The sequence below is a fragment of the Ostrinia furnacalis genome, unplaced genomic scaffold (genome assembly GCF_004193835.3).
Source record: "Ostrinia furnacalis isolate ACB-3 unplaced genomic scaffold, ASM419383v2 OfSCF1635, whole genome shotgun sequence".
Lineage (NCBI taxonomy): Eukaryota > Metazoa > Arthropoda > Insecta > Lepidoptera > Crambidae > Ostrinia > Ostrinia furnacalis.
The window spans coordinates 361,007-373,490 of NW_021131874.1; the positions used below are offsets into that span (position 1 = coordinate 361,007).

At 36.8% G+C, this 12,484-nt stretch overlaps 1 protein-coding gene across 2 annotated transcripts; it reads right to left on the reverse strand.

Annotated features, from left to right (window-relative positions):
• Positions 1 to 1,283: 1,283 nt before the first annotated feature.
• Positions 1,284 to 10,179, reverse strand: LOC114353204 (zinc transporter 1-like). Of its 2 annotated transcripts, none has more exons than XM_028305088.1 (4): positions 10,030 to 10,179; positions 8,776 to 8,871; positions 3,320 to 3,465; positions 1,284 to 2,461 (listed from the first exon to the last, which is right to left on the reverse strand). In XM_028305088.1, the coding sequence occupies exons 1-4, from the start codon at positions 10,129 to 10,131 to the stop codon at positions 2,416 to 2,418; spliced, it is 390 nt and encodes a 129-aa protein (XP_028160889.1). In that variant the 5' UTR covers positions 10,132 to 10,179; the 3' UTR covers positions 1,284 to 2,415. The 2 variants fall into 2 exon arrangements, with proteins under 2 accessions (XP_028160889.1, XP_028160890.1); XM_028305089.1 differs by having other exon boundaries at positions 3,356 to 3,465; positions 10,030 to 10,178.
• Positions 10,180 to 12,484: the final 2,305 nt, after the last annotated feature.

Here is a 12,484-nt window from a genome sequence, read left to right on the forward strand (position 1 = left end):
ATGCAATTATGTATACACGTGGCTATAGATTTAAATGGTCAATGACCTCATTAGTAATTAATTAGAGCATCAAAACATTAGAACAATATTGAATCACTAGACAAGACAATATTAGCTATATCGGTGTAATTGTACTTTATATGTAAGGAATAAGGATAAATACAAAACTTATCAGGATAGGGCGTCGTCGACGTAAATTAAATCTTCGGTAGGTAATTAATTTTCATATTTAACTTCTTTGGGTGTCACGTTAGGTATGCCTATAATCCACAAATAAATGCTTTACTATTTTCGCCAAAATTATTCAGAATAACAGCTCAATAGGCTATTTGACAATGAAATTAATAGGTAAATATGTGACATATAAAAATGAAACTTATTTCAGATTGTTTTTCTTACTTGGCGCCAGGCTTTCTGACTCCCTATTTTATTTAAATAGTATTTTTTTAATTGCAATAGTTGGAAGAAATACAATACTTTTTATGGGCTCAATGAACACCACAGAGGTTTTATAAACTAGTCTGGTCTAAGATGGTTTTTATAAACCAGCCTTATCTACAATAACAGCCGAGCTCGTCAAATTATTATTAAATGAAATAACTTAGTCAATATTACATTAAAAGAGCGATTAATTTATTTAATGATTTAAACTTTGGAATATACTTATTGTTAATTAATTCGGAAACCATGTCAAAATCTATACGCAACAAAATATTTTTATACAATTCAAAATCATGTCTTGTAGACAAAATAATATTTTCAACAGAAGTAAACAGTAGCAAAGTAATCAACAACTTTGTTTTGGTATTTACCACCTTATTGCTAAGTAATAACTACGGATATCTTAACTATGCTTAGTTATAAAACAACACATCCAAATTGCAACCGAATTATTTTAAGTATAATTTTGCACCCTAATCGGGTGGACATAAGAATAAAATTGTATTAGGAACTGTGAGTCACAGGCAACTAAAAACAGTGTATCTGTTAAATCGACGCGGCCTTGGAAAAATAACCTTTCTTTAGTTAGGCATTAGATTTCATTTAAAGGCATAGGCACTGCCAAATTTTTTTAAATCACCCCGCATCATTAGTTAATACTAGCTGACCCGGCGAACTTCGTACCGCCTTAGCGTAGAGATTTTCTCAATATTTTTTTCCGTAAGAACCATCCTTGGACTTCCACAAACATTTAAAAAAAAGAATTATCGAAATCGGTTCAGCCGTTCACACGTGATGCCGTGACAACGCGAAACGGGTTTCATTTTTATATATATAGATTATATTGTTAAATTATGGTTGTTGAAGTAGTTCAATAGGGCTTAGCCGTTTACATAGTTTCGGGTATGTCTGTCACTATCGCACATGCAAGCAACTCGCTATGCGTGAGAGGGATGAAAACATTCGAATTTTTCAGAGGTTTCTAATTTACAAAGAACAACCGCAGTGATTGATTCCACATACACTATTTGAGACTCACGAGTTACCACGTCTCTACAAGGCTTTTAATACAAAAGGAACGGAATCAAGTATTAACAATAGCGAAACTTTTTGTAAAGAGGCTATTGGAAAATACAAATACATTACATTTATTAGCTCGTACAATTTCAATTAAATTACGAATACTTTTGGTGTTAATGTAATCGCACGATCACTTTCCAGCTTTCCAAGCAAATCTACATTCATAAATTGGAGTGATTTCAGAATTAAATTAGAAATAAATTAACGTTTTATTATTTTTTTAAATTAGGGTTAACGATTTTCTAGATCTACCTTCTAGAAGTCAAAAGCAAATGAAAATGGGGCCACTGAACGCGTTTTCTACGCTATATATAACAATCTGTCATTTACATAATACCATGTAAACAAAATGCTTCATTATTTCTTTATGCAAATGACAGACTACCTACGTAAAGAACATTAAATAAAGTGAAATTGAATCGAATTTTGAGGTAGTTGCGTCATGCGGTCACAGCGATAACATGTCAGGTCAAACTACTTCATAAATCGATTCAATCAATCAATAGTTTATTTGCGTCAGTACTTCATTTGTTTTTTTACATATTTCAGGTATACGGCAGGTCTCACTTCTGAATTTAACCTATTTTGTCCTCTCCCAGTCGCAAGTGTCAAATATTAGAACATAATCTTTTGTCTTTAGATCAACACTAAAGTAGGTGACAATACAGCCCACTTTCGCCTGCACGTGTACGTTATTCTAGTTTATTTGAACAGTTATTTCGTAAACAAACTGCACCTTATCTCGACCTGGGAGAGTCGTTAATTCTCTAAAGAGTGAGACCTGTCTATTGTGCTTATAATAAGAAATCACTCAATGCGAACAGAATACTCGTCAATTCGCTATCACGCCACACATATAACGTGCGACTGGGGCCGTGAGGGCACGCCAGCCTGTCAGACCGCGAGCTCACCTTCCACCATGGGCGATGGGAGCAGGGAACTAAAAAGAAACCACTAGTTACTGTACGCTCAGGCTTGGATTAGGTTGGTGCAAGAACCAAGCTAGGTGCTAGTGATTGAACGTAAAACTAATTACATCTTGAGAAAGAGACATCAGCTTTTGCATCAGTATTAGGCTGAGTCCACGCTACGATTTTTCCCGCAAGCGGTAAACCGCCAAACCGGAGACCACCCGAAACGTATACGCTGTAAAAAACAGCAATACGGACGCTTGCATTATATGGTTATAAAATCACGCGGTTAAAAACGCGGGGGTTTAGCCGTAGTGCGAACTAGGCCTTAGTTTCTTGTTATATTATGCGCTTGCACAGTTGACAGCACATCAAACTCTACATTTTGTTGGAAAGTAACGCTTACTACCCAAGATGCCAGTTGTAGCTTGATGTGTTGTCATCGGTACATGATCTCCAGCCACGTTTGTTATGATAAAGACATGCTCTGGAGTGCTTTGACGTGACTGGTGCTAGTCACTTCCACAAAGAAGACACTCCTTCTGACGCTACTGAGATTTTCCTTCCTATCTCTCACTCAATCTGAAGTATAGCTTAAATGTCAAGAAATACACCTTCTAATTCTAATAGTGAACGTAGCACCCAGCTTGGTATTAAGTTTTGCATCAACCATACCATCCGATGTTTCCCTTATAAGAAATATGTGCCAAGTGATAAACCTTCAACTTTAGAATGCGTTGCGATTGCCAATTATCTCTACCGCTACCATTTAACCTTTTTTGCCATGCACTTTGACTTCCAACTAATTTGTAAAACATTGTGCTATTAGCATAAAAATTGGTCCTTCGAGCCGGATAATTGTCACTACTTCTCTCTACTCTACTAACCCGCATTCTAAAGCTTCAAGGTTCCAAGTAGCCGACCTGGTTTGTTGTCCGTTGGCTGTCATAGAGTTATTCGACTCGGTTCTGGAGCCCATGTTTCGTTGTCTGCATAGATACGGCGTGACTGTCGGTGAAGGTGTACTGTGCTCCTGTAAAATAGATAAATACATCTATAGAAGTTATTCGATTTTAAAAATGAAGTAAAACTAAGCAGTTTTTAATGTATAAGCGCTAATGAGTACTAGCATGTTCGTAGCATGTGGACGTCTAAAACCTAGCTATCATTAGAACCATACTTCGTTTACCCAAACGGACACAACTAATTACGATTCCAAAAGCGATGTGAATGCTGATATCTGTATGATTGCACCCAGTTACTTACAATTTCAGATGTCGAATATTACTGCGCTACGTGGTACCTGGCATGATAACAAATGCATGAACCTACTATGATATTATATTACACTGCACAACAAAATTGCAACTTTTGGCTGATGATTGACTTTCATTACATGATGTTTACTAATTTGACGTCGCTGATTCTGAATCTGCCGTCCATTTTTTCGTAGCAGCTCTTGTTTACGTGTTATAGCTTTCACTCAAAAATTGCTAAATTTCAGTCTTAATTCGCCGACAGTTCAAAAAATACTATGTTTTCTATGTATAATTTAATATGATAGCATTAAGAAGTGTTTGTGTGAATGATCTAAATAAATTTTGTTTCATTTGCGGAGAGGATATGTTTAAATAATCCATTTAAATGTGACAAAGTTCGTAAAATTGGCTTACAAAAATTAGTTTGGGGACCCAGTGGAAATGAAAGATAAGTTTTGAATTCCGCAAAAGGCGTGGAAAAGATGCGTTGAGTTTTTACGTTTATAAACAAATAAGAATATGTGTAGATTTAGGTACGAAACCGCTATGATCTGAAAGGAACCCTTGAACCATCGCGACGACTGTTATTTTTATTTTTGAACAAAAATGGTATTAACCAAAAAATATTGAACTAAATGGTAATTCCTTGCATACGTTTGGCATGTAGACGTCTTTTCAACCCTAAGAAGTCACCTGAACCTCATGTTGATACTTCACATGAGGATTTTGAGGCGAAAACTGTCAGTGTGGTAGAGACTTTGAATGTGACCCGAAATTTTCAAAACCATGTAGCCAAGATGGTTTAAACGATTGTTTTAGAGATTTAGGATCTTCAAGTCTTCCGAAAAGACATGGAATGAGTTATTTTGGCAATTTAATTTTTTTTTGGAAAATCCGAAAAAATCTTACTATTCTTACACATCGAACAACGTATGAGTCACTTACAAGCATGTTTTTTTGGTTGGATGTAATATAAACATCGAATTACACTCTCTTCGCAATCACCTGAACAATTTTATCACAACTCTTAAGGATCTAAGTGAAGAACATAGCGAGCAAATCCACCAGGGCCTTCGTACGATAGAGGGACGCTATCAGGGCCACTGGAATACACACATGATGGCTGACTGCTGTTGAATCATTCAGAAGAGCTGTCTGCCTTCAGCATCAGCAAGGAAGTCAAATAAAAGAAAGGTTGTTCAACTTAACAACTTCATAAAATAGGATCATCTCTAAAAAAAGAGTGTTTTTTTACAAAAAGACCCAAGTGTCATATTTTTTTAACCAGAGCTGATACAGACATTTCAATCACAGATTTGAAATCGTCATTAAAAATTGGACTAATATCATGTAACATAACCCAATCATCAGAAATGCTGTTGTGCAGTGTTATCGATAGTTTGTTAGTAAGAATATCGATATGTGGTCAACAATAGCCTTGATTCCTTGTCTATGCTTGCTAACACTTGTGATTAAGATTGATACTGAGTACTGACATGGTAGGTCGTAAATACTGTGATTAATTGATAGTTAAAAGTATGGTGATGGCATCATTTTCTCCGTACATACGCCCTGAGCAACACTAAAAAGCATGCCCATTTTAAAGTATTATTCCTGCAAGTACGAGGAAACATGCCTTTGATGATCTAATGCTTTGTTATTCGTAATTTGCTTGCAGTTCTAGATCAATAGAAAATGAATGGAATATTGTTTTGTGGCGCAGTAAGATACGGCTAGTTTACTAATGTGTATTGTATGTTAACATTTACATGGGTTCATAGGAAACTAATTTTACGATACTGTGTACTATTAAATAATCAATTGTTTTACCTTTTCAAACAAAGCGCTGGGTACTTATTGGCCAGTCATTTCCATATTTAAGAAGGTTAGACTAATTTCATGGCCTTCATAAAAAGTGCATGGGTATTGATCGCATTAGGCTGACCTTTAAAGGTAACCAAATGAAGTCCTTATACCTATAGATAGAGGACGGAGTTTTCATAGCAACTGTGTTAAAATCTCTTTACCTTTGAAAGCAATTAAAGTTAATCTAGTTCAATATAAGTAAACTTTATGACTTGATATGAATTTGATACGTTAGACATTAATTGATAAGGTGAAATTTTACAAAGATTGTAATAATATCGGACAATATTCCTTACATATGAATGGAATTTGTTTAGTAACAGACGCTATACACCAAATTCCTTATTATTTCCCATGTCTAAAGTTTTGTTAGTATAAATTTAGGGATTGGAGTTACTCACAGACAACACAAACATTTAAAACAAACTCACATGAAAGAAATATAAATTTTACTATTTTTTTAAATAATAATACACATAAAATTTGTACATTGTCAATATTGGCACAAACATTATAATAAGTCATGATTTAGTATAAAATCTACATAATTGAACAGTTATTGTCGTATAAAACTAATATCACAATATAAAATGCAGAACTGTCAAGCCTCTGTAACTATCTTGAGTATCCCCGTGGTAGATTTATCCCGGTCAGCATAACTGTGCCCATTCATGGCTTTGATCTCCTTGAAAAAGATTATCGTACCCTTATCGTTTCTAAACTGAAAAACTGCAAGTGAAAATAGAGAGAAAACTGCTAAGTTACGTGTAAAGGTAGATTGGGGCCAAGTTTTGAGATTGAATATTTATATTTATTTGTAGTGATCTAATAAATTCTACTGATAATATTATAGTTATGGGGATTTTTTAAATAGGTTTAAAAGATTTTTTATTTACTTTAAAGCAATATTATAGGGCTTAGGGCCTTCGCCCACGGCGACATTTTATGAAACGCGCGATAGCATCGCTACTAAAGTCTGTTCGCCGAGAGTTGATAAAAAAATTAAATATCAGAGGTTCTAAACTCATTATAAATTGCGGCCCGCTAATTATTTTTGTCGATATAATGAAAAAGTTGGTAGATTATTTGGCCTGGCCTTTTTTTTGGCCTGGATTCTCGGCTCGGTTACAATTTAATTTTGGACTACCATTTATAAGAATGTTCTAAAAATACCTACCAAATTCTACTAAACGATTTCGCACTACTAAATCATCGTTCTCTTTGCCTCAAATCTACCAAAAAATTAGAAATCTACTAAAAGTGGTCACGCTGTGGCCGCCGCCGCGCCCGCCAGCCGGGGCGCTTTACGACTTACGACAGCTGCGTGTCTCGTACCATGGTACTCAGTGCGCGTTGTGACAAACGACGCCCGCCATACAGAATGCGATAATTAAGCGACAGTCGCTATTGCAAGACATTTCATAATATTTATCAACTCTCGGCGAACAGACTTTAACGCGTGTTAGTCGCATTTGCAACGCGCTACTAACGCGCGACTGCATCCCTACAAAAAGTCGCCGTGGGCGAGGGCCCTTAACTCAGTGCCTGAGATATGGCGGACGTCAAATGTCAGCAAGACTTCAGTGTACTTACCATGAGTTTACGTTATGTGTGCTCGCTAGCGAGTACGTCAAAAAAATCTATGAAGATTTTATTTCTTGAAAGTAGCCGCTAGGGGCGCTGCACAATATCTCATACATTTAATGACATTTTTTTACGAAGTCGCTAACGAGCACACCTAATAAACGTAAACTTATGGTAAGCACACAGATGTGATTCAGATTTGTATGCTCTGTCATAAATATGATTTTAATTTGATTTTAATTATTTAATGCAATTATTATTATTATTGAAATTTTATGGGCCCTGGCCTGAAATAAATGAATTTTATTTTTTTTATTTTTATTTATAAATGTCAATGTCACCCCTCCCATACATCAGGCACTGACTCAATTGTGCGCTAGATATACCAGTAAAATATAATAATAATGGATATTTTATAACGAATGGTCATAATGCAATGTCTGCTTCTTGACATGTTTTATTTATTATTGTATTCAAACTTAGCAATAAGTATTTCATTCGAAATGAAATGTCATGACATTAAGTATGATTTGTTATAGTCTGTCGATGTAAATTATGTCTTGAAATTAGCGTTTGTCTTAGGAATACAGAGCCCCGATTACGGTAATTTTTAACGTATCCAATCCAGAGCCAGACGCGCTTCATCGATTCTGCGATACGATTGGTCAGCGTAATGATCAAAACAGCGTACGTCAGCTGTTTTGACCAATCGTATCGCAGAATCGATGAAGCGCGTCTGGATTGGAGACGTTAAAAATTACCGTAATCGGGGCTCAGCATTGCTAACGCCCTACACACCATATGAAATTGTTACCGAATTCAAGGGTTGTTTTCATGGGTTACTATCACCCGGAGCATAGTGGAAAGAACTTATTTAGTCAAACATAGAGCTAAGATTCAGACTATGTTCGGACTGGCAATGTAGGAGTTGAATTGGAAACTGAGAGAAGAAGTTCCCAGAAGAGAAGAGATTCCCAGACTTCACATAAAAAAATCCCGAAAAAAAATTAATGCCTCAATAATTCATTATTTTTCATTGCATTCATAAATTCTGGTATCACAGTTATGATCTTCGTTAGGTACGTCTCTCGCGATTGAAGAAGTATGTATAAAGGTCTATTCCACATTGATCACCTGGATTTGATCACCCAGGTGATCAAAGCGGACTCCAAGCGACAATTTTGTGTCCTTATATCACCTATAGTTATGATCTTTCCAATATGCTTGAAAGGTAATTGACTATTAAGGGAAAAAACTCCGTCCGATCCGAGATGGGAGATTCAGGCGCCCAAAAATGTGAAGAACCAAATAAAAAACGTCGTCATCCAAAACTTGATAAAGAATTTCACTTTAGCATTCTAATGAGGATTTTCGCGAATGAAAAATCCGCCAGATGGCAATACGTAGATGCGAGGTCCAAATGCTGCATGATTGGTTATTTTTGACATGACATTGACAGATATGTCAAAATCCACCAATCATGAAGCAGTCAGACCCCACATCCACGTCCCGCCATCTAGCGGATCTTTCATTCGCGAAAACCCTCATTGTTCGTCAGGCAATTTCTACGGGAAAAAGAATAGCCCCCCTTTCGGATCGTACAGGGTCGTTCACGCCTCGTATATGCAACTCACTTGCTGGTTGGGCCCGCAGCACGTCGCGTTGTGGCAGAGGTCGTTGGGAGGGCAGTGTAGCGCGCAGGGCGCCTCCGCTGACGCTCCGCTGGTTATCTATAACAATATCAATAACCATTGCATTATGTGACAAGCCGGGCAAAACCTCGTTTTAAGATTTAGTATGAAAAACTAGGCTACGAGGCTTTCACGCTAGATACGAACACAATAATAAAGTACTGCATAAGTGTTAGGGGTAGGTAGAAGTATTACCAATCCTTAATTTTTAAGTGACACCTATCACATATCAGGAATTTAGTTTTCATAGGGGTGACTTAAAAAATAGGGATCGATGGTGAAAACGGGCATAATATTATGACAAGACTTTTATTGGTTAAAATGTTGGTATTAAAGTCTTATCTAATTCTTCTGTTTCCTCTTATTTCACTTGGGGTCGGACCTCTTCGTACTAAAGCGCCAAGACAGTCTGTCCTGGGTTGTCTTGTCGTTGAGTTCCAAATCCTTTGATACGGTTGACAATACTGTAATCCAAAACGACTAAATGTCTTTGGACATGTTTAAAGTCGGATTCTTTAGAAATTTCCCTAAATGTAAACAAATATGGCCAACTGACATTAAAACATTTTTAATCTGTGCCCTAGTGAGGCGACAAAACCTCTCGTTAATCGCGAATTGAAATTATTGTAGTATTTACGTACCTATAGAAAGAATTTATAATGCTTTATAAAGCAGTGCATTAAATAATTAGTAGTACCTACATTTAATGAAGAAAAAATACATTGTTGATTAAGACCCTATTTAAATCAATTTAAATGCAATCAGTAATAAAAATGATTGAATAATTGAAATAAAATCGATTAAATTTACCGATTATTGTCTATGACTTACAGGTTACAACACTGATGTGTCAGAGACAACATGGAGATTACACATAATTTTAAACTTCAAGTCAATTTGACAAGTCTCACAAATTTTCATCGTCCACATATTTTGCTAAAATAATTTGTTTCAAAGATTGATTTCAAACTTGTATAATCGTGAGAATAAAGTTGGTTTCATGGGCTTGTGAAATAATGTGTATGATATTATGAACACGTAAGTGATTATGGTGTAATTGTGTGCACAAGTGTTTGTTTACATCTAAGGAAATTTCTAAAGAATTTAGGTATATACCGCACCATCTATGCTTTAATTTTTTTGTAAATGAATTATTATACATAGAAAAAATCCAGTTTAAGTCCAGTATAAACTGACCTCATTCCCTCCAAGGGGCAGTTCCACAAATTCCGGCTGTATTGTGGTCGAGTGGATCCCCTCGTTGTGGAAGAACTCCTTGACTTTTTCAGCAATCTTCATGTACTCGGATAGGTTTCTACATCTGTAACAAGAAATGGACAAGTTAGAAACGACGCTATTTCTGAAACATTTTTCTAGGGTCAACATTATTAGGGTATTAAAATTACAGTACAGTTGGGTTGCACCAGTTGCACCATCTTACTTTAACTTTGACAAACGTCAAAAAACTGTCAAACTCCATACTATAATCACCGATTACCGTTAAAGTTAGGTGGTGCAACTCAGCCCGTTTTTTGACGATGGCAGACAATGACAATTTGTAAAAAAGTATTGATTTGGTAAGCGATCGTCATTTTCATCGCCATCAGGGCATCAGGTCATACGGTGCGGTCTCCACTGCACAGCTGCACAAAGTAAATACCTTTTCTAATCTAAATAAAATGGTGACGTAGGTTATAGTTTTATTGAATTAGCGGAAAAACTAAATCATAAATATTAAAACTCCTATTATAATGTAATCAGTAAAATAAATAAAAACGATATTCTGGAAGCCGTAAGAGAAAATATTAAAATTATTTATTAGTTCATAATTTAAAACCAATTAAGCCGTTTACTCAATCACCATGTTGATAAGATCTCAATTTGTCACCATCTGGCGATATTATTTCAACACAGCAATTAAAGCACTTGTAATCAAAGCAATTACTGTGATTTAATATGATAATGTGTTCGTGGAATATATTTAATGACGAAAAGTAAAAGTGAGCGCATCAAAATCAAAAGTTTTGTTTAATATTAAAGTTGAAATAACTTTTGCTTTGAATCGTTAATGTATCTATACTAATATAGGTAATGAAAGTTTGTTTTTTGTTTGCTTGAACGTGGTAATCTCAGGAACTATAGGTCCGAATTGTAAAATCTTATTGTGTTGGATTTATCGAGGAAGTCTTTGGGCTATATAAAATCACTCTACAGCCAATAGGGACGGAGCAGTAAAGAAAAATGTTACAAATACAGGAAATATTATTCAAACTTTTTTAAGCGTACGAAGTCGCGGTCACAGCTAGTATTTTAATAATAACGTATCGTTCCAATAATGATATTAATAACATTATCAAATTACCATTTGGTTACTTGATACTGCGAGCGTTATTCTCACGTAGCCGGTATTTCAAACAAAGGTGCATATATCATTAATGTTATTTCAACAAGCAAGCGTAATCTTATTATAGCTGCTAACTTAAATATTAAATGTACGACAACAAACACAGTTTGCGTTATGACATCAACCGAAGATAGGCACGTTTATGTTGAATTTAAATAATGATAAATTTTGAGACAATGAGGATGCATGTACTAAAATGAAAATATATCATGTCTACTTTTTGTGTGCTATATTTGCGAGGTGAAAGTTCCCATTAATAAGGCTGAGTTGTACCACCAATTTTAACCATTAATTTAACGAAAACCGTTATTTTTTGTATGGAATTTGACAGATTTTTGCCGTTTGTTAAAGTCAAGTAAGATGGTGCAACCCAGCCTTAGTGTTACTCTTTGTACAGTCAGCGTCAAATAGTTCGTGACAACCAAAGTAGCCAAAAAGTTTGCAACACGGCTTTGTTACAGTTGGAATAGGATTGTGTGCTATCGCTGCGGCGAACCCGGCCATAGACAGAGAGGCTGCTCGCTTAAATGCGCCTTGTGCGCAGCCGAGGAGAGAGCTGCTGACCACGTGACAGGGACCAGAAAGTGTCCCGTGCCGAAACAGCTCTCCAAAGCGAAGAAGGTGGTAGTTGCGTCCTGCGAGGAGTTCTCGCCCGCAGTCGCCGACCGCCTGACCAAGGAGCAGGCCTCACAGGCGGCAAGCTCACAGGGGGTACCCTCCGGGGGGAGGAGGCCCTCAACGAAGTGAGTCCCAGAGCGCGCGCGGGTGTTCCGCGCGCTTTGGAGGGAGCCGGTTGCGGCAGATGCGCGAGGTGCACACGTGGTGTTAAGCCCTTGGTGAGCCCTATGTGCACCTCATATCGCGCTAGCAGAGGACCCCATGAGGTTTTAGTGGGTAGGCCCCGTCCTTCTGGCGGGGAGAGTCCCACATAACCCCGGGCTGCCCCCGCGGCCCGGGGTATGCGCAAAGCATTTCCTCATGTTAAAAAAAAAGGGTTGTGTAGTCAACTTTTTGGTCACTTTGTGTGTCACGAACTATTTGACGCTGACTGTACAGTATAAGCGGGAACAAAATTTAAGCCCCGGTTTCCAATGAATGGATGGAAATGGTCTGGCCGAAATCTATACTAATATTATAANCTTGGTGATTCTAGCAAGTCGCGGGCAAAAGCTATTTGTAAAATAATTAGACTAAATTATTAAAAGTGCCTACCCAAAGTCATTATTCCACGCGGACGAAGTCGCGGGC